At 48.1% G+C, this 22,178-nt stretch overlaps 1 protein-coding gene across 2 annotated transcripts; it reads right to left on the bottom strand.

The window, feature by feature from the left end:
- Positions 1-1,597: 1,597 nt before the first annotated feature.
- On the bottom strand, positions 1,598-10,205 carry Prr15l (proline rich 15-like). 2 transcript variants are annotated; one of them, XM_013036182.1, is made up of 2 exons: positions 9,992-10,205; positions 1,598-2,564 (listed from the first exon to the last, which is right to left on the bottom strand). In XM_013036182.1, the coding sequence occupies exon 2, from the start codon at positions 2,531-2,533 to the stop codon at positions 2,231-2,233; it is 303 nt and encodes a 100-aa protein (XP_012891636.1). In that variant the 5' UTR covers positions 2,534-2,564; positions 9,992-10,205; the 3' UTR covers positions 1,598-2,230. The 2 variants fall into 2 exon arrangements, with proteins under 2 accessions (XP_012891636.1, XP_012891638.1); XM_013036184.1 differs by having other exon boundaries at positions 1,598-2,561.
- Between the last annotated feature and the right edge of the window lie 11,973 nt (positions 10,206-22,178).

Raw genomic sequence — 22,178 nt, 5'->3', positions numbered from 1 at the left:
GATTTTGCCAATTAACTTTTTTTCAGACCTTCTTGTGGTTTGAGGATGAGCCAGGTCTGACGTTAGAGGGAGGGAGTTCTCACCTTGTTAGTATACTGAAGCTGTGGCTATGGTGGCATTCCATAATAAATGAAAACCGATTTTTAATTGAGCACTGGCTATGAGAAGAACTTATGGGACATTACATATAGACCACTTCCTGCAAGATAGATCTCACTACAGCCTCCTTCCTGAGAAGGGGGAACTGAGGGTTGGAGGACTCTTCTTCCTAGCCTATCTCCATCCCCTCTCTCCTCTCCATTTCTTTCTTTGGAGACAAGGTTTCCAGGATCTCACCATCCTTTAGCCTCATCCTTCCCAGGACTGGGATTGCAAGCATTCACCACCATGCCCCGCTTCAGAGTAGTCATAATATTTTTTATTATTTTATTTTTGTTTATTTATTTATTTTGGTCAGTCATGGGGCTCAAACTTGGGGCTTGGGCATTGTCCCTGAGCTCTTTTGCTCAAGGCTAGCACTCTACTACTTTGAGCCACCGTGCCACTTCTGGTTTTCTGGTGGTTCATTGGATATGAGTCTCACAGACTTTCCTATCCAGGCTGCCTTTGAACTGGATCCTCAGATCTCAGCCTCCTGAGTAGCTAGGATTACAGACAGACATGAGCCTCCAGTGCCCTGCCAGAGTAGTCTTTTTTTTTTCTTTTATTTTGTTGTGGTACTGGGGTTTGAACTCAGGACTTCATGCTTTGCTGGGCAGGAAATCTATCACTAGTTTCAGGCTAGTCTTAAAAATATGTCCCCAAGGGCTGGGAAGGTGGCTCAGTGGTAGAGCGCTTGCCTTGCATGCATGAGGCCCTGGGTTCGATTCTTCAGCACCACATAAGAAGAAAAAGCTGGAAGTGGCACTGTGGCTCAAGTGGTAGAGCGCTAGCCTTGAGCTGAAGAGCTGAGGGACAGCGCCCAGGCCCAGAGTTCAAGCCCACAACCGACAAAAAAAATAAAAATAAAAAAATAAAATATGTCCCCAAGGCTGTCTAGCTTCTAAAGGATGAAGCCAGAATTTGCATCCTAATCCCAAACCAAATCACTGAGACTTTATCATCAGTTGCCAAAGCCTTCTCTCTCTTGGATCCCCTGATGGATTCCATTGCCCCGAAGGAACTGGCCACTAAGCTGTAACTGGCTCTTCTGTCCCTCGTCATACCAAGCCCAGGTTGATGGTGGAGTCAGCAACCCAGCTCCGACATGGTCCCACTGGAACCCTTCCTGAACTTTGAAGGAAGGAAGAGTCTGAACACAAAGACCCACTTCACTACTTGGAGAGAGACACCGACACAGCCATCAGTGCAAGATGAGAGTGTAGATAGGCCTCGGCTTTTACAAGCATCGTTTATTATAAAGAAAAACCTACAGTTACTTCTTGAACAAAAGTTCAAGGCTCCAGGATTCACTCTGGAGCTGATCTGTCTTAAATACTACAGGGAGAAGGAAGAGGGCAAAACTGGCTGTGTTTACTTCTTGCCAGAGTCCCCGCCCCCCCCTTGTCCCTGGGGGAGGGGGGAAGGACACCTTTAAGAGAATGACTCTGGCAGGGAACCTTGGGGAATTTCTAGTCAGGCCTGCAGCAGCCCCAGGATGAATCCCGAGTCCTCTGCCCCTCCATACCTGGGGCAAAGTTCCAGGAAGTTTACCCCTTCTGTGAAGAGGTGAGCTCAAGTTCAATGTCTCTGCCTCTGGCACCAAGGAAACCGCCCTCATCACGTGGCTTCTAGAAAATGTGCTCCTCTAGGATTGGTCCAGGGAGCAGTCACAGGTAGAGAAAGTGAAGTATTTAAGCAGCAATTCAAACTCACCCTTGACCCTGTGCCCAGGGAGAAGGTGGAGTCCTTCTTGGCACCCTCTCTCTCCACTTCCCGCCAGGCCCCCTTCCTGCCCAGGCCCTGCCTTTCCCTCTCTTTCTCCTGGATGGTAGCTTCCATCCTGAACTGGAGAGGGTTTTGTACTGTGGTCAGGGGAAAGGGGGAGGAACCTGGGATTGCCCAGGCCTTAACACAAAGCAGAGGCACATAAATACAAACCTAAGAACAAGACATTTCCTGGCCAGCAGGCAACAACAACCTTCCCATGACTTTATCTAGGACCAAAGCGGGGGCCAGTGTGGTGAGCTCCTGTCTCAGGCCGGGCTGGTGACAGGAGGTTGGGAGGTGTGAGCATCCTCCTGGGCCCCCTTTACTGTCCTTTATCCTCTCGATCATCGAAGAGGCTGGGGTTCTCTGCCAGCATTGCGCGGACTTTTTTCTTCTCCTTGAAGCGGCCTGAATTAGAGACTTTCACGTGCTTGCCTTTTGTGTTCTTGTCCACAATCTTCTCCAAGCGGGTGTTAAAGTCGCTGGTGGGGCTTCCGGCCTCAGGCCGTGGGGCCTCTGCACCTCCCTCTGTTTGGGCATAGGTGTCAGGGATCTCGTAGAGCACCTTGGGAGTGGATTTCTTTTTCCGGAGGAAGGTCAGCTTCCACCACCCAACTTCAGTCATGCTGTTTCCTGACCTGAGGCTGGGCTTCCTGCTGCGGGGAGACAGGTCAGTGGGCAAAGCTGGTGAGTACCTTGGACCAGCCCTCTTGAGGCTCATTTATAATCACAGGCTAAGCTAGGCGATGGTGACTCATGCCTGTAATCCTAGCTACTCAGGAGGCTGAGATCTGAGGATCACATTTCAAAGCCAGCCTGGGCAAGAAAGCTGGTGAAACTCTTGTCTCCAATAAACCACCAGAAAACCAGCAGTGGTGCTGTGGCTCAAGTGATAGAGCTGTAGCCTTGAGCTGAAGAGCTGAGGGACAATACCCAGGCCCAGAGTTCAAGCCCCATGACGGACAAAAAAACAAAAAAAAAAAAAGCAGCAAAAGCAAGAAAGTCTATGAGACTCAAGACATTCCCAATGAAGCAGCAAAAAGCCGGAAGTGGAGGTGTGGCTTCAATGTTAGAGTGCTAGCCTTGAGTGAAAAGAAGCTAAAGGACAGCACCTAGGCCTTGAGTTCAAGCCCTACTACAGGCAGATTTGAAGGAAGGGCAGAATAAACCTTATGTTCAGGATTCAGGTGAGGCGTGTGATACAGTGCTTTCAGAGGCTCTGGGAAAGGGCTGTCAAAGTGAATATCAACAGAGAAGCTGCTGAGTCAGGCAGAGGGACCGTGTGATAAGCATATCCCATTCCCCTGCAGAGCTATAGGGAGCCTTGGGATGATCCCAAGACCCTCTGAGATATTCCATATCTTACCAGGTCACCTAGCAACCAGGGCTTTGATAAGCCCCTCCCACTGCTATCTGGGATGGGCAAACTGTTGACTGTTCATACAGACAGAAACACCTACTGCATATTTACAAAATTAAACAGAGCCTGGACTGGTGGCCCAGAGCATTGGGAAGCCTGAAGCAGGAGGATCACAAGTGTGAGGCCAGAAAAAGTTAAAGACAACTTGTGATATTCCAAGCTATTTGGAATTTCCAGCAATGACCCACAGGACTGAGTGGTGTGGAGCATTTGCTTAGAGGAAGAGCTGGGAAGTCCTGGGTCTTGTCTAGCCTCCTGATGCTCATTTTCCTTCTCCATCCCATCTAACCTTGACATTGAGCTCTACCATTGGTACCTGCTCATAGAGGTCGACATGTTTCACAAAGTAAAATTTAAAATAATGGCAATAATTATTAAGTAAGTAATGACTCCCTTTCCCCACCAAGCTGCTACAAGGATAAGAGTCTGAAGAGGAACTAATGGTCTGGAAGGCCAGGTGGAGCCCGGATGCCTAGTTGAGGTGAGCATCACAGGTAGCCCCTGCCATGACATGGACACACAGTGCAGTGGTACCCTGACATGCGCCGCCTCACTCCATAAGAAGGTGCTCCCTGTCCAACAGGCCTCCCCTTTCGCTCATTTTCACAAAGATGTTTATGAGCAAATAGGAATTCTGAGAGGTGGGTCGTTGGCATCTGAGTATATATGAGCTAGGCAGGGGACAGCAAACTAGAGAATTGTTAAGGGAGCAGAGTGACAATAAGTAAAAGTATTTCTGGCTGGGCACTGGTGGTTCACACCTATACTCCTAGCTACTCAGGAAGCTGAGATCTGAGGATCACTGTTCAAAGCCAGCCTGGGCAGGAAAGTCTGTGAAACTATTATCTCCAGTAAACCACCAGAAGACTGGAAGTGGAGATGTGGCTCCATGTGGTAGAGCACTAGCCTTGAGTATTTCTAGGGGCTGGGAAGGTGGCTTAGTGGAAGAGTACTTGCCTAGCATGCCTGAAGCCCTGGGTTTGATTTCTCAGCACCACATAAACAGAAAAGGCCAGAAGTGGCACTGTGGCTCAAGTGGTAGAGTACTAGCCTTGAGCAAAAGAAGCTCAGGGAAGTGCCTAGGTCCTGAGTTCAAGCCCCAGGACTGGCAAGCCCCAGTGTTTCTAGACTCCTCCTAGGCACAAGCTGTGACATATCTAGATGAGGGTGCAGAAGCCAGCAGACACCAGAAAACTATAGCTAGACAGGTAGCCACTCATGTAACTTTATCATCAATTTTTAAAACCTTATAAGTTGGGTGTTGTAGCTCACTCCAGTAAACCTGGTTACTTTAGACTCAGAGATTAGGTGCTTTTAGAGGCCAGCACAAATAAAATGTTTTGGAGACCCTATCTCAACAAATAAAAGCTGGGTGTGGTGTTATATTTGTACCTGTCAGCTATATAGAAAGTACAAACAGAGCCGGGCACCAGTGGCTCACCGCTGTAATCCTAGCTACTCAGGAGGCTGAGATCTGAGGATTGAGTTCAAAGCCAGCCCAGGTAGGGAAGTCTGTGAGACTCTTATCTCCAATTAACCACCAGAAAACCAGAAGTAGTGCTGTGGCTCAAGTAGTAGCACACAGGTTGGGATGGTGGCTTAGTGGTAGAGTGCTTGCCTTATATGCATGAGGCCCTGCGTTCAATTCCTCAGTACCACATAAGCTGAAAAAACCAGAAGTGGCGTTATAGCCCAAGTGGTAGAGTGTTAGCCTTGAACTGAAGAGCTGAGCGACAGCACTGAGGTCCAGAATTCAGGCCTGGTACAGTAGAGTAGTAGAGCACTTGCCTTGAGCTGAAATGCTGAGAAACAGCACCCAGGCCCAGAGTTAGAGCCCCACAGCTGACAAAAAAAAAAAGTACAAATAGGAGGATCACAGTCCATGCTAAGTTGGGCATATTCATAAAATAACAAGCAAAAATGGCTGAAGGAACGGTTCAAGTGATAGCACACCTGCCTAGCCAGCACAAGGTCCTATGCTAAAACTTCACTACTGCCAAGAAGAAGAAACAAACTGATGCTGAGTACTCTATTTCCTGCAAGCAATAATGGGAGTAGCTTCATCATTCCCTTTGCTATGAAGGACTGAGTCTTCTAAAACTCATGAAGACTGAAAATTTATTTCTGGAATACAAATGCCCAAACTTATCCTCAAAAGCCAAAAACTAGCCGGGTGCTGGTGGCTCACGTCTTTCTTTAATCCTAGCTACTCAGGAGGCTGAGATCTGAGGATAGTGGTTCAAAGCCAGACAGAATAGGAAAGCCCATGAGATTCATATCTCCAATTAACCACCAAAAAAATAAAAAAAACAGAAGTAGAGCTGTGGCTCAAAGTGGTAGAACAGTAGCCTTGAGCAGAAAAGTTCACGAACAGTACCCAAGCCTAGAGTTCAAGCCCCAAGGTGGACTTAAAAAAAAAAAAGTCAAACTGTTTCAAAGGTTTCATAGCTCCAAGGCTTATACTGTGCTTATACTCCAAGGCTTATACTTTAAGTCCTTGGAGAAAGCTTAAGTTACCAGCCGGTGACACTTCACCCTCAAGTAACAGAGAGAACCACATGGCAACAGGGGGCATCGCTCTGTATTCTTCCCTATGAATTTTGTTTTGAATGAGTGTAACATACCCTTCGTTTTATTGTCTTTTCCACTTATTGTAGTTCTTTGGGGTTTTGGTTTGTTTGTGTGTTTTACCATTCCTGAACTCAGGGCCTGGGCACTGTCCCTGAGCTTCTTTTACTCAAGGCTAGCACTCTACTACTTTGAGCCACAGTACCACTTCCAGCCTTTTCTGTGATTAATTAGAGAAAAGAATCTCATGGACTTTCTTGCCTGGGCTGGCTTCAAACCACAATCCTCAGATCTCAGCCTCCTGAGTAGCTAGGATTACAGGCATGAGCCACTAGTGCCCTGCTATAGTTAAGACTTTTATGACACTGTTTTAAATCTTTTCATAGTTATGCTTCTGCTTCATGAATTTTCTCAAGCTGTTATTATAGTAATTCTAAATAGTAACACACACACACACTGAATCTCACTTTTCATCCCTTAATAAAAGGAACAAAATCATTAGATGATAAACATGGCTAGATCTTATTTGGAGAATTTTGACAGAAACATGTATCAATTAGAGTATGTTTTCCTCTGCATTGAAAATGTAAAGTGCTTCCTCTTTTCCCTCCAATTGGCTATTGATCTTTCAGCTCTTAGACAAGCTAAAGAATTCTTTTTTTTTGGGGGGGGGGGTCAGGTCATGGGGCCTGAACTCTGGGCCTGGGCACTGTCCCTCAGCTCTTCAGCTCAAGGCTAGTGCTCTACCACTCGATCCACAGCACCACTTCCAGCTTTTTTTCGTTTTGCATATGTGGTGCTGAGGAATTGAACCCAGGGCCTCATGCATGCAAGGCAAGCACTCTACCACTGAGCCACTTTCCCAGCCCGCCAAGCTAAAGAATTCTTATGATTTTCTTAAGTTCTGACTACATTCCCTTATTCAATAAAAGTAATTTTGGGGTTGTTAAAAAAAATGGTACCAGTGGCTCATGACTGTAATCCTAGCAACTCAGAAGGCTAAGACCTAAGGATCATGGTTCAAAGCCAGCCTAGGCAGAAAAGTCCCTGAGAGATTCTTATCTCCAATTAACCACTCAAAAACTGGTAGTGGAGCTGTGACTCAAAGTGGAAGAGCGCTAGCCTTGAGGAAAAGAGCTCAAGGACAGTGCCCAGGCCCTGAGTTCAAGCCCCACACCAACAAAAATTTAAAACAAAATAAGTAAAGGCTAATTTGGTACTGTGGGCATAGCTCAGAATAGAACATTTGCTTGTGCAAGGCTCTAAAGGCCCTGTGCTCAATTCTTTTTTTTTTTTTTTTTGTCTGTGGTAGGGCCTAGGTGCTGTCCCTCAACTCTTCAGCTCAAGGCTAGTGCTCTATCACTTGAGCCATAGTACCACTTCTGGTTTTCTGGAAGTTTATTGGAGACAAAAGTTTCATGGACTTTCCTGCCCAGGCTGGCTTTGAACTGTGATCCTCAGATCTCAGCCTACTGAGTAGCTAGGATTACAGGTGTCACTGGTGCCTTGCTCATCACTGTTTTGTGAAAAAACCAGAAAGAAATATTCCAAGTGATGTGTGTGTGTGTGTGTGTGTGTGTGTGTGTGTGTGTGTGTGTGTTGGTCGTGGGGCCTGAACTCTGGGCCTGGGCGCTGTCTCTCAGCTCTTCAGCTCAAGGCTAGTGCTCTATCACTTGAGCCACTGTGCCACTTTCAGGCTTTTTCTGCTTATGTGGTGCTGAGGAATCGAACCCAGGGCCTCATGCATGCAAGGCAAGCACTCTACCACTGAGCCATCTTCCCCGTCTTCCAAGTGATTATTAATGGGTAGCTTTTGTTAAAGGAATAAAGAATGCTGTTTTCTCCCCCCTGGTTTTCTGATTTCCAGACTTTCCATAATAAGTATGGATATTTGGAGGGGGGCAGGAGAGGGGAGATGGGAAGGGATGGGGAGGGGAAACAAAGGAGGAGGCAACAATGCCTGATAAGAAATGTACTCATTACCTTGCTCATGTAATTGTAACCCCTTTGTACGGTATTTTCACAATTAAAAAAATAAGTATGGATATTTTTAGGAGGCCAATTGCATTTAGGAGTATATCAAATTCAGGAGAAATGAAAGCATGATTCTGATCTAGACTTGGAGTGCGTCACATTATCCTGGGCTGCCCCTCGCTGCTGCATCTCTGGTCCTCCATATTCAGACCTTTTTTCCTAGAACACTCAAGGAGAGGACTCCTTCCTGCTTTGTGGTCCAGGAAACAGACCCCATGTTGCCTGCTCTGTCCTTCCAACTAGACTCCAGTAACAGCAAAAGCCAAGGGGAGATCTTGTAGAGCTGGCACTTGGAGTGTGGAGGAGAGGGGGAGAGAAATACTTGCAGGCCTCTGGAGAGGTGAGCGCGCAGAGGGACAGACTGAGAAGTTTGCTTTGGCAGCATGCCCTGCCTGGGCTTAGCACCTCCTTGCACAGAACTTGATGTTCCAAATGGGTTTCTGGAAGTTGTTGGAGGAGGGTAGGAAAGAAAGGACAGGGTACTCCCTTTGTCTGTGGGTTCTCTAGCCGCCGCTTTGGCAATGTGTCATTCCTCCCCACCCCTCAGTGCCCATCTGGAGCTACCAAGGTCATTGGACTAGATTGGGAAGATCCAACTCCTGAACCCAGTCTAATCACTCCATTTATAGCCTTATGCAAGAAAGTAGTTTCTGCCTTTGCCCGTTAAAATACACCTGGTTTAATGGTTGCTATATTTCAAGTTAGCTTCTGCAGGGCCTAACTGTCCTAGGAGTAAACTGTCCTAACAAGGTCACAAGGAACTTGTTAGGAAACCATAGCAACAGAAGTAGCCTTGTATCCAGCCTTGGGGCCCTACACCAAGACAGGAAGGCAATGGTGCCCTTATGTTCTGGATCTGGGTTCTCTAGGATGCTCCCTTCTGGGTCTTTCTGTCCCTCTGTCCTGGAGGACAGCTGAGCTCCAAAGCAGGTGTTTGCCCCTTGTGGCAAGCCTAACATATGGAAATCTGAATTTGCAAAACATCTATATTAGCAGATTCATCTGTGTTGTGTACAGTAACCCAGCTACAGGAATCTAAATAATGAGTATAAAAGCCAGTGTAAAATCTGTTCTTTTTGAAAAGGTGATATTGTTATCAAAGTTTCCAGATCTCCAAAGTGTAAAAAAAAATCAAGATGTCTCCTGTCGTGTGTCCATGTTCAATCACAGAAGGCCAGAGGAGACTTGGAAGGGCATGGTGGGGGGTAGGGGTGGGGAGGGGGTACAAGAGGAGGGCTTGAGGTTTCACACAGATTCTGCCTTTTTTGACCTGTGGTAGGATCTACAGTCTGTTTATGCCCGGCCCTGAGTGGCCTTGCTGAAGGCTGAAGGCTGGGGGCTGAGGACTTTCTCTAGAGCCATGCATTTGTGGGGTGATAGAAATCAGATCCTGAGGGTGCCAGTTTCATATCTGCTGTTTGTATAGCTTTGGGGCCCATAAAAGTCCCTACCCATGGGGCAGCCAACGGCTACACTGTATGACCAGCACAATGGCAGGCTTTGGGTGCTCCAGGACAGACCCCCCACACCAAAGTACATTCTGTGAGCTGTTCTAAAGGATTCTAACCAGACAGGGCCAGGCCCCTTCTGAGCAGGGAAGTTAACCATTGACTGAGGCGGGGGTGGTGGTGTAGGTAAGGAATCAAGTTAACTTCTGGGTCATGAGACTAAACCTGGAACCCCCTTCCTCTTCTTCTGCAGAGCCCCCTAAGGGTCCCTTGTCCACCCTGGATAAGACCGAGGTACCCTGGGTAGGAATGGGGAGATGCTTCTATCAGAAAGAAGATAAACGGTCCAGCCTGGCTGCGGGGAGGGGGTGGGGGTGGGTAGAGGGAGGAGGTCGAGGGGAATGAACTTGAGCTCAGTACAAGTTAATAGTAAAACTTTCTCTGCAGAAGCTCTGTTGGAGACTGGTATGGCCTCTAGTCCAGAGAGGGGATGGAGATAGTGCCTGGGGTCCCCCAGCCCACTGGGCTGGTCAGCCCTGGAGGCAGAACTGCAAACCCTGATTGAGAACCATGCCTTGGTTTTCCCACCCATCCATCAGCCCTCTGCTTGTACCTGTAAATCCTGACTGCTCCGGGCTGGAGGCGAGACCTTCCCTAGAGAAGGAGTTGGATGTAGAAGCTGCCCTGGGAGGGTGAGACTGGGGGAGGAGAACGTGCCACGCAGGCCAGGCTCAGCCAGGAGAGGTGCGCAGAGCAGCTGCACGTCAGGTGCAGGAGAACAGGTGCAAGAGCGGGATACCTGCTCTCTGCGGCTCCCGGAGTCAAGGTGAACCTGAAACCCAGCCCCTCCCGGCTAAGTAAACAGAAGCAGAGGCCGCCTCAGCCTCATGAATATTCATCACCTCAGAAATCCAATCCCAGCGCCCTCAGTGTCCACCAGAAGCTAAGGTCCTCCTGGGACCGCCAGGCTAGAGAACCGAATCCCAAGGGACATCTGGGGGGCGGGGAGGGGGGGGGTGTTCAAGAACACTAAAGCTTCTCTGAGTTTCCCTGTTCTCTAGTATCTGGTTGCACCCCCCCCCCCAGCCGCCATCAGCTTCCCTCTCCAATATGGACCACCCTCTGGATATTGCCCCAGGGCACAACAGGGAAAGGGTTAAGGGGTGCTGCTCCTGTGGCAGGCTGGGCATCTCCGCTCCCTTTGAACTCCCTGAATCGAAACCAATCCCTAGTTAGACTGGTTGGCAGACCGGTTCCCAGGCTGTCTGCTCCCTTGCTTCAAGTCCCAGTGCTACAACTGCAGCCACTGAGCGAAAGACCTAGAGTCGCCCTTCCTGGCCTGAGGAGCCCTACCCGCAAGATCTCCTGGCCTTCCCCCATCTCCAGGCCACCACAACACAAATGCCCTCATTCCCCTCTTCCTGCTCAGAGGTGGGCTTCAGGCCTATGCAGAATTCCACATGTGGGCAGACAAGCATTGTAGTTCTTTCTGCCTAGAGTTGTATTTTTCTCAAACTTAGTCTCCTCACACCAAAATATCATCTGTCTCAATGTCTCTCCCAAACTTTCAGTAGTTCAATGAGAGGGATTTACTGGCCATGGTAAAATTGGCAGAGCGTGGGACAAACTCTCCTTAAAGAGGGAGAAATGATGCCTGACCCTTGTGGCTCACATTTGAAATTCAGGAGGCTGAGATCTGAGGATCGTGTTCAAAACCAGCCCTGGCAGGAAAATCCGTGAGACTCCAATCTCCAGTTAACTACCAGAAAAGCTGAAAGCGGTACTGTGGCTCTAAGTGGTAGAGTGCTAGCCTTGAGCACAAGAGCTCAGGGGATATATTTTTACTTTTTAAAAAATTTTGTTGTTGTTGTTGTCAGTATTAGGGTTTGAACTCAGGGCCTGCGCACTGTCCCTGGGCCTCTTGGTGCTCAAGGCTAGCACTCTACCACTTGAGCCACAGTGCCACTTTCAGTTTATGAGTGGTTAATTGGAGAAAGAGTCTCACTGTTTTCTGCTCAGACTGGTTTCGAACTTGCCATCCCCATATCTCAGCCTCCTGAGTAGCTAGAATTACAGGCGTGAACCACCGACACCTGGCTTAAAAATATTTTAATTGTTATTTTAAAGGTGATGTACAGAGGGGTTACAGTTATATGTCACCCTTTCACTATATTTTGACTCTTTTTTTTTTTGCCAGTCCTGGGACTTGATCTCATGGCCTGGGCACTGTCCCTGAGCTGCTTTTGCTTAAGGCTAGCACTCTACCACTTGAGCCACAGTGCAACTTCTGGCTTTTTCTGTTTATGTGTTACTGAGGAATTGAACCCAGGGCTTCATGCATGTTAGGCAAGAACTCCACCACTAAACCACTTTCCCAGCCCTATATTTTGACTCTTAACTAGTTAACTCTCTCAAGACTCTCTCTCCCCATCTACTTGTGCTGGGTCCAGCACAAGTATAGCCTTAGAATCCTATCTGTCTCCATCCCTGACTCTAGATATTCCTTGGGTGGACAAGGCCTCCAAAGGCTGGCCACAGCCCGTAGTGGAATCCCTTGGCCTGGCCCTCCTAGATGGGGCTTCTGTATCTCTCCAGCCTCCTTTCCTCCCCCATCCAACTCTCCCTAGACACCAGGCCCTTCTTTGCTTATCTTCTTGGGCACAGAGGCTGTTTAGGAGAGTGAGATTAGGAGTGCTTACTGTGCTCTGGGCTAGGAATGGCCTCCCTACCTATTGTAACCCAAGACAAACTCCTATTCTTCCCTTAAAACTGAACTCATTATTTTACCTCTCATTCCATCAAGAATTTTCTTGTTCTCCTTACAGCTTGCTTATATATGTTTAATTAATATGATATGTACATGATTCATTATGCACATATATATATATATATAATCATATATAACGGCCTCTTCTTCATGTGTTTGCTTCCCTTAAGAATTTTAGCTCTTAGGGGAGGCCGGGGAGAAAAATAAAAGAATTTTAGCTCTTGGGGCTGGGAAGGTGGCTCAATGGTAGAGCGCTTACTTTGCATGTCTGAGGCCCTGAGTTCGATTCCTCAGTACCACATAAGCAAAAACAAAAAAGCCGGAAGTGGTGCTGTGGCTCAAGTGGTAGAGCGCTAGCCTTGAGCTGAAGAGCTGAGGAACAGTGCCCAGGCCCAGAGTTCAGGCCCCACGACCAGGCCCCCCCCCCAAGAAAAAAAAAGAATTTTAGCTCTTTAAGCCCAAAACTATACATCACTAACACAGACCCCAGGGGTTTTTGTTGTTGTTTGTTTTGTTTTGTGCCAGTACTGGGGCTTGAATTCAGGGCCTGACTGCTGTCCCTTAGGTTTTTCTGCTCAAGGCTGGCACTCTACCATTTGAGCCACAATTCTACTTCTGGCTTTTTTTGTTGTTGTTGTTGGTCATGGGGCTTGAATTCTGGACCTGAGCGCTGTCCCTCAGCTCTTCAGCTCAAGGCAAGCACTCTACCACTTGAGCCACAGCTCCATTCCCAGTTTTCTGGTGGTTTATTGGAGATAAGAGTTTCACAGACTTTCCTTCTCAGGCTGGCTTTGAACCACAATCCTCAGATCGCAGCCTCCTGAGTAGCTAGGATTACAGGTGTGAGCCACCAGCACCTGGGTACTTCTGGCTTTTTGGTGGTTAGTTGGAGGTAAGAGTAAAATGGACTTTCTTGCCCAGGCTGGCTTCAAACCATAATCCTCAGACCTCAGTTGTTTTTTTGTTTGAGTTTTGTTTGTTGTTGTTTTGTATGTGGGTATGTGTGTGTGTGTGTGAATCCTGTTTCCTTTTTAAAAATTCATTTTATTTTATTTTTTGTCAGTCCTGAGGCTTGAATTCAGGGCCTATGTGCCATCCCTGAGCTTTTGTACTTAAAGCTAGCACTCTACCATTTTAAGCCAGAGCACCATTTCCTGTTTTCTGTTGGCTCATTGGAGATAAGAGTATTACAGGTGGGGAGCTAGTGGCTCACACCTATAATCCTAGCTAGTCAGGAAGCTGGGCAGCCTCCTGGCCAGCCTGGGCAGAAAAGTCCATCTGTAAGACTCTTATCTTCAATAAACCACTAGAAAACAGGAAGTGGCCCTGTGGCTTCAGCTGTAGAGCGCTCACCTTGAGCTGAAGAGCTGAGGGACAGCGCCTAGGCCCAGAGTTCAAGCCCCATGACCAACAACAACAACAAAAAAAAGGTTTCCAGTACTTCCAGGTTGGCTTCAGACCATCATCCTCAGATCTCAACCTCCTGTAGTGTTAGCCACCAGCACCTGGCTTAATTTTTTTTTTTTTAATTTTTTTGTCAGTCGTGGGGCCTAAACTCTAGGCCTGGGCACTGTCCCTGAGCTCTTCAGCTCAAGGCTAGCGCTCTACCACTTGAGCTACAGCCCCACTTCCAGCTTTTTCTGCTTATGTGGTGCTGAGGAATCAAATCCAGGCCCTCATGCACACAAGGCAAGCACTCTACCACTGAGCCACCTTCCCAGCCCCTGGCTTAATTTTTTAATGGCTATTATAAAGGTGACATTCAGAGGGATTATCATTATGCAAGTCAGATCATGACTTGTACATTTCTTTTTGGACATTGTCACCCCTTCCCTTGCTCTCTCCCAGTTTTTCCCTTTTGTCCCCACCCACAAGTTGGATAGTTTATTTTCAACATAGTGTCTAGTAAGTATTGCTGCTGCATTCATTCATCCTTTGCCCTCCATTTCTGTGTCCAACCTTACCCTCCAAAGACAGATAAACAAACAAGACAAAAAGAAAGAGCAACAAAGAAAGAAACCTAGTGGTTTCCATTTCCTGAAGTTCATTTCAAGAAACATTATTGTACAGAGGCACAAAGGCACAGAGCCAACCTCCATTTTTTTGCCTCCAAAACTGAGCTTAGGGAGGCAGCACTGTTTTCCCAGCCCCACAGAAAGAGCCCCAGTGAGAATTGTAATGTGAGGCCTACCTGTGGCCCATCCTTCCTGAGGGCCACCACAATAGAGGTGGTGCTCAGGATAGAGGTGGGCTCTGGACCAGTGGGAGGGGAGGAGTACTTCCGGCAGAGAGAGACCTGCCCAGCCCTGGCTTTCAGGGGATTTCTTCTGGGAGTAGCAATAAAAGAAGCCGACTTTGTGATAAGATTGTGAGCTATGAATATAATGCCCTCCACACAGCTACTTTATTGCTTGATAAAAAGGAGCACCTTTAAGCACCCCTAAAGCTAGGTTTAAAGTATGATTACATCATATACCAGATGTGTCTTTGTTGCACAAAGAAAAGGAAGTTTACTTAAACCATCTTTGAGGACCTCAGGCACAGCCACGAAGCCCATTGGGTTATAGTCCAAACTGGCTCCACATTTCCTTCCATGTACTCAGTTCTGCCCAGGGAGCAGTAGTAGGTTCTGCTAGGTTTCCCCTAACAGGAAATGCATTGTCCTCAGCAATCACTCTTCTCTGCAAAGCCAGGAGACTGGAGATCCTGCAGGTGCCCAGCCTGGTCTAGGTGAAGAACAGAACAAGGTCAAAGATCAGTGGCTCACACTGGCACCGGAGGCTCACACCTGTAATCCTAGCTACTCAGGAGCCTGAGATCTGAGGATCATGGTTCAAAGCCAGCCTGGCCAGGAAAGTCTGTGAGACGCTTACCTCTAATTAACCACCAGAAAACAGGAAGTGCTATGGCTCAAAGTGGTAGAGTACTACTAGCCTTAAGCAAAGAACTCAGGGACAGCACCCAGATCCCCTTGGCCTACAAAAACAGTCTCATGTGGCTACCCAACGTACAGCTGAGTGGATGGCAGGGGGGCAGCAGCTGCCTTCTGATATGAGGTAGGCAAATGGGGTCACCATTGTAGAGGGAACACTCATCTTTTGCAGGAGTGAGGTCTGAGCAGCAAATGCAAATGGAAACCAAGTTCTAGGTACTCTGACAAATGCCCTGTCCACATACAGATCCACCTAGAATCCTTTCCCTTCAGAACCCAGGGGGGATGATCTAATGCACCCCTGCTGGCAATTTGCCTTTTACATTTGGTAGTTGTTTTCTGGGGCTACCATAACAAACTTAGCCCAGATTTTTTTTTGATGTGTTTTTTTTGATGTGTTTGTATATGTGTGTATGTGTGTGTGTGTGCATGTGCATGTGTATGCATGAGCATGTGTGTGTGCCGGTATTAGGACTTGAACTCAGGGTCAAGGCTGGTGTTCAGCCGCCACCTGAGCTACACATCCACTTCTGGCTTTTTGCTGATTAATTGGAGGTTCATCGTCTCATGGATTTTTTTCTGCCTACTCTGGCTTTGAACAGTGATTCTCAGATTTCAGCCTCCTAACTAGCTAGGATTATAGGCTTGAGCCATCAGCACTTGGCTAAATCACCCCAAACTTGCTAATTACAAAAAAAAACACCCAAAAAGCCATCATAACTGGATTCTCTCCTAGTTCTGCAGATCTAAAGTCCAAAAATGAGTTCCACTGGGCCAAGACCAAGATGTGGCAGGTCACCACCTGTCAAGAGGCACCAGGAAAGGCTGGGCGCTGGTGGCTCATGCCTGTAATCCTAGCTACTCTGGAGGCTGAGATCTGAGGATCGCGGTTCAAAGCCAGCCCGGGCAGGAGAGACTGCGAGAGACTCCTATCTCCAATAAACCACCAGAAAACCGGAAGTGGCGCTGTAGCTCAAGTGGTAGAGTGCTCGCCTTGAGCTGAAGAGCTGAGGGACAGAGCCCAGGCCCAGAGTTCAAGCCCCACGACCGACAAAAAAAAAAAAAGAAAGAAAGAAGAGGCAAAAGGGAGTTTCTCGTCATCTTTTAGCTGCTGTGACTGTCAGCATGGTGGCCTGTGGCCACATCATTGCTCCCTTTGCCTCCTGTCTTCATGTCGCCTTTGTGTCTCTTATGTATCTGGCTCAGCTCCTCTGCCTCTCTCTTATGAGGACACACACACCCAGATGATCCCTCTCAAGACCCTCACTGTAATCATACCTACTAAGACCCGGTTTTCTAAATAAGGTCACCTCTAAGGATAAATGGATCTCTCTTGCTATATTCTTCATTCTGCCAGCTAACTCTCTTCATTGTCCAATTGTGGCAGACAAGTGTGCAGCTAGGTTCTCCCTCAAAGAAGGCCTGAATGTCCAGTTTGGATACCAACTGCTGACTCCCTCAGGGTCTGCCTCAGTCAGAAGCACCTGAGTGCTCACGTCTGTATTAACTACTCAGAAGACTGAGATCAAGAGGAATGTGGGGGCTGGGAATGTGGCTTAGTGGTAGAATGCTTACCTAGCATGCATGAAGCCCTGGGTTCAATTCCTAAATGCCACATAAACAGAAAAAGATGGAAGTGGCATTGTGGCTGAGGTGGTAGAGCAAAAGAAGCTCAGGGACAGTGGCCACGTCCTAAGTTCAAGCCCAGGACTGGCAAAAAAAAAAAAGAATGTAGTTTGAGGCCAGCCTGGCAAAAACTTTGCAAGACTCCACCTTAACTAATAGCTGGGCACAGTGGAATGAGCCTTTCATCCCAGCTGTGGTGGGAGGAATAGGAGGGTCATAGTCCACGCAGACCATAAACATAAAGTAAGATCCTGTTTTAAAAGTAATCAGAGTAGCCGGGCATCGGTAGCTCATACCTGTAATCCTAGCTACTCAGGAGGCTGAGATCTGAGGGTCGCAGTTCAAAGCCAGTCCAGGCAGGAAAGTCTGTGAGACTCTTATCACCAGAAAACCAGAAATGATGCTGTGGCTCAAATGGTAGAGCACTAGCCTCAAGCTGAAGAGCTCAGGGACAATGCCCATGACAAAAAAAAAAAAAAAATCAGAGCAGTAGCTGGACTCTGGTGGCTCACACCTGTAATCCTAGCTACTGAGGAGGCTGAGATCCGAGGATTGTGGTGCAAAGCCAGGCCAGGCAGAAAAGTCCCCATGAGATGTTTATCTCCAACTACTCAAAAACCAGAAGTAGAGCTGTGGCTCAAAGCAATAGAGCTCCAGCCTTGAGTAAAAGAGCTCAGGGACAGTGCCTAGGCCCTAAGTTCAAGCCAACCCCTGTGATCAACCAAAAGAAGAAGGAGGAGAAAGAGGAGGAGGAGGAGGAGGAGGAGGAGGAGGACTGGGACTGGGAATGTGGCTTAGTGGTAGAGTACTTGCTTCACATGCATGGAGCCCTGGGTTTGATTCCTCACATAACCAGAAAAGCCAGAAGTGGTACTGTGGTGCAAGTGGTAGAGAGCTAGCCTTGAGCAAAAGAAGCTCAAGGACAGTGCCCAGGCCCTGAGTTCAAGCCCCAGGACCGGCAGAAAAAAAAAAGAGCAAAAGCTCAAATGGTAAGGGCTGCCTAGTAAGGGCAGGAAGCACCTGACTGAAGCCAGGCCTTTCTGGAACAGCTCACTTTCAGAGACAATAATCCAACGACTGTTTCTGCCTCAGGAAGGACATTGAGGGACAATATTCACCCCTGAGTATCCATCCTCCTGCTCACCCCATCTACCAGGCACCAGGCCCCATCCACAGGCTTCCAGCCTGTAGTACCCTTGGATTTCTCCCTCTGGCCAGCCCTAAAAATCCTCTTGCCTAGCCAATGCTCCTACTTACTGTGGATCACAACCTGTGATGCAGACATTTCCATATTTTCCAGTGTAATCGAAGTGGTCTTTGTCAGAACTGGGAATTCAACTTGAGTTTGCTAGGCTGGTGCTCTACCACTTGAGCCATGTCCCCAGCCTGGCTTTTTATTGCCAGTCCTGGGGACTGAACTCAGGGCCTAGGCATTGTCTTTGAGCTTCTTATGCTCAAGGCTAGCACTCTATCACTTGAGCTACAGCACCACTTCCAGCTTTTTCTGTGGTACTGAGGAATCAAACCCAAGGCTTCATGAATGTTAGGCAAGCACTCTACTACTAAGCCAGTTTGGCCTTTTACTGGCTAGTTTGAAAACCAGCAAACTTTTCTGCTGGGGCTGGCCTTAAACCATGGTCATCCAGAGATTGAAGTAACACAACCACAAGCCAAGGAATACCAGGTACAGCCAGCTACTGCCAGGATACAGAAGAGGCACAGAACAGAGACATGCTGACACTTTGATTTCAGACCTCTTTTGTGTGTGTGTGTGCGCGCGCACGTGCGTGCGCGCTCACATGCACGTGTCTGTCAGTCGTGGGGCTTGAACTCTGGGCCTGAACATGCATGCGAGGCAAACTACCACTGAGCCACTTTCCCAGCCCTTGATTTCAGACTTCTGGCCTCCAAACTGTGAGAGAATCCATTTTTACTATGTCTTCTCATTAAGGTTCTCACTGCCTTAGCAATAGTGCTTGGCAAATGTTGAACTGGTTTCATAATAGACTCGCTTTTCCCCCCTCTTGGTAGATTGAATTCCCTCTCCTGATAAGGCAACAGAAATAAAGAAACAGAATGGGGGTCCCAGCATGGAAAAGCATAATCCCACATACATAAAGTAGTCCCAAAGGCCTAGGCAGGTGGACTGAGATTGGCCCCTGGCAAAACGCAAGACCCTACCAGAAAAACAAACAAACCAAAAAAGAACTACAGGCATGGCTCAGTGGTACAGCCCCTGAGTTCAAATTTCAGTGAGAGAGAGAGAGAGAGAGAAACGGGGGGGGGGAACGTATTCTTAGCTGACACATTGAACCTAGTTAATAAAGTCACCCAGTGAGTTGTTTTTACCCAGATGACTAACAAAGGTGAACGAGGGATGAGGAGGGCATGGCAGGCCATGGTTAAAAGTGCAATCAGCCTGGTGCAGTAGTGCACACCTATAATCCCAGAGGCAGGAGGATCTTGAATTCAAGGCCATCCTGGGGAAAGTTATCCAGATTCTATCTCAAAAACTAAAAACAAAAACAAAAAATAGGACCGAGCACTTGTCTACCCTGGGTTGAATCCCTAGTATAAATAGGGGGTGGGGGGGGGAAGGTACAATCATCAGCCTTAAGCAGACCCAACTGACTGGCTCTGCTGCACGGCCTTCATCTGTGCTTCACTTGGATATCCAACCATCCCTAATTTCTTTGTCTGGATTTCTTCATGACCCCCAAGATACTCAGGAGGGTTGATTCCATGTCCTAAGCTGTAAAGGGAGGGCTGGAGAAGGGAGTCAGAGCCCTTTCCCCAAGACCCAACTATCATCTCCCCACTCCTTACGATCACCTCCAATGTTACATGCCTTCCTGCAAATAGCTACACCTCCTCTCATTTCTTCCTGCACAAACATCCATGAAGTTCTTCACAGAATCCATGGCAGGTGTTGTGCCAAGTGCTGGGTTACAGAGCTGGCCTAATCTGTCCTCAAGCCTAGTGTGGGGAGATAGAGTAAACACACACACACACACACACACACACACACACCAAAATACAAGGCTGCTACGTTCCTAGGAGTCCCTGGCCAGCAGGCAGCTAGATCACACCTGCACACCTCAGCAATAGCATGACTGTGGGCAAAACAATCGGGCCATAAAGTAATACATGAATAGAAGATTATTTGGATGTCAAGGGTGAGGCTTCTTTTTATGGCTAGGCAGGAGGATAAAAAATGGGCGCTGGTCCAGAATAAGGTGTGGTGAGAAAGAACTTTGGAAAAGGGCAGGGACTGTAGGAATGCTGTACTCAGAAAGCAGGTATCAGGGGAAAGCCAAGGAAGAAGAGTTGGGGTATCTTGTGACCAACCTGGCCCAGCAGGCAGGGGTGTAAATGAGGTACAGGTGTCTCACCTAGAGAACAACAATGTAGGCTGAGGAGTCTGACAGACCCACCTGAATCCCACCTCCAAGTCAATGCCAGCCAGATGAGTTAACTAAGCTTTGTCTCCTTTGTCTTTAAAACCTGACTAATAATAGTACCCACATCAAGTAAAGAAGGATCCAATTAGATAAGGCTTGTCAACCATTTAGAGCGCCACTGGCACGTGGCACCTGGTTATCATTTAGTAAGCAAACGAACAACAAAACAACGGTTGGCCAGGCCACATACAAGGCACCCAGGAGCTGTGTGATGTCCTTTTGCAAGACTGGCATCCCAGCTCTGGCTGGGTCTTTCCTCCACTTCCTAAGTATGCTGCCTCCCAGCCCTCCCCCACCCCACCCCCTGCATCCCACCCACTCCATTAGCAGAGGCTTGAGAGAGTTGAGAGTCATGGTTAAAAGTCTGCACCTGCCGGGTGCCGGTTCATGCTTGTAATCCTAGTTACTCAGGAGGCTGAGATCTGAGGATCATGGTTCAAAGCCAGCCGGGGCAAGAAAGTCTGTGAGACTCTTATCTCCAATAAACCACTAGAAAACTGGAAGTGGCACTGTGGCTCAAGCAGTAGAGTGCTCGCCTTGAGCTGAAAAGCGCAGGGATAGCGCCCAAGCCCAGAGTTCAAGCCCCACAGACTGACCAAAAAAAAAAAAGTCTGCACCCTTTCCTTGCCAGGAAGCTCAACCAGCTCCCTACCCCCCAGCCTTCCTGCAGACCAGAGTCAATGACCTGGATACGTGTCTAGATACAGGCCTCAAGTTCCTGGTGACTTCGGAAGAGGGCAGAAGGCTGCCAGAGGCTTAGGCATTTATGTCCTTTTGGGCAGTCTCCCAGGGGATGGGAATCAGCAACTGGGCAGAAATGGTTCTCAAGCAGACTTGTATTCCATGTGAGTCACCCTGAGCGCAGTGGGTGGGGTGAGGTGCTGGTGGTCTGGGCCTCAGTAACTCATCAGGGCTGGGCCTTCCAGTTCTGCTGGGCCCTGCCTATTGATTCAAGGAGGAGAGATATCCCTGAGGGCGGGGTAGTGCTAGACTTCTTGGGGTAGCCCAGGGAGCCCACAGCACATAGTTGGAGCCCAGTGAGTGTTTGTTTAATTGTGGGGGAGCCCCAGCAATTCCTACTGCCTGAGTCAGAAACTCTGAGTCAGGAACTCTGAGATGGGAGCCAAATTCCCTTGAGAGAGCCCTAAAGAGGCCCTTCGTTGTTTTGGCCCTGCAGGCTGCTTCCAAGGATATCTTTCAATAATGATTGTATAACATTTTATATGCATGTATTTTACAAAGCATAAAAGTACGTATCTAGGGCTGTGACAATGGTTCAGTGATCAAGTGCTTGCCTTGAATGCATGAGGCCCTGGGTTCAATTCCTCAGCACTACATAAGCAGAAAAAGCCGGAAGTGGCGCTGTGACTCATATGGTAGAGTGCTAGCCTTGAGCTGAAGAGCTGAGGGACAGCACCCAGACCCAGAGTTAAAGCCCATGACCAGGGGCTGGGAAGGTGGCTCAGTGGTAGAGCGCTTGCCTTGCATGCCTGAGGCCCTGGGTTCGATTCCTCAACACCACATAAGCAAAAAAGAAAAAAATGGAAGTGGCGCTGTGGCTCAAGTGGTAGAGCACTAGCCTTGAGCTGAAGAGTTGAGGGACAGTGCCCAGGCCCAGAGTTCAGGCCCCATGACCGGACCCAAAAAAAAAAAAAAGCCCATGACCAACAACAACAACAACAAAAGAAAATCTAAAGTACATTGTAGCTGGGCACCAGTAGCTCATACCTGTAATCCTAGCTACTCTGGAGGCTGAGATCTGATGATTACAGTTTGAAACTAGCCCATGAGACTCTCCAATTAACCACAAATGAGCAGAAGAGCTGTGGTTCCAGTGGCAGAGAGCTAGCCTTGTGCACAAAAGTGCAGGGGCAACATCCAGGCCCTGAGTTCAAGCCCCAGGACAAGCAAAATATAAATAAAGTTAGATAGGGGCTGGGAATGTGGCTTAGTGGTAGAGTGCTTTCCCTAGCATGCGTAAAGCCTTGGGTTCCATTCCTCAGTACCACATAAA

The sequence above is a fragment of the Dipodomys ordii genome, unplaced genomic scaffold, assembly GCF_000151885.1.
Source record: "Dipodomys ordii isolate 6190 unplaced genomic scaffold, Dord_2.0 Scaffold7, whole genome shotgun sequence".
NCBI lineage: Eukaryota > Metazoa > Chordata > Mammalia > Rodentia > Heteromyidae > Dipodomys > Dipodomys ordii.
The sequence above is the reverse complement of the archived record's forward strand: the minus strand, read 5'-3'. Positions and strand labels throughout refer to the sequence as shown.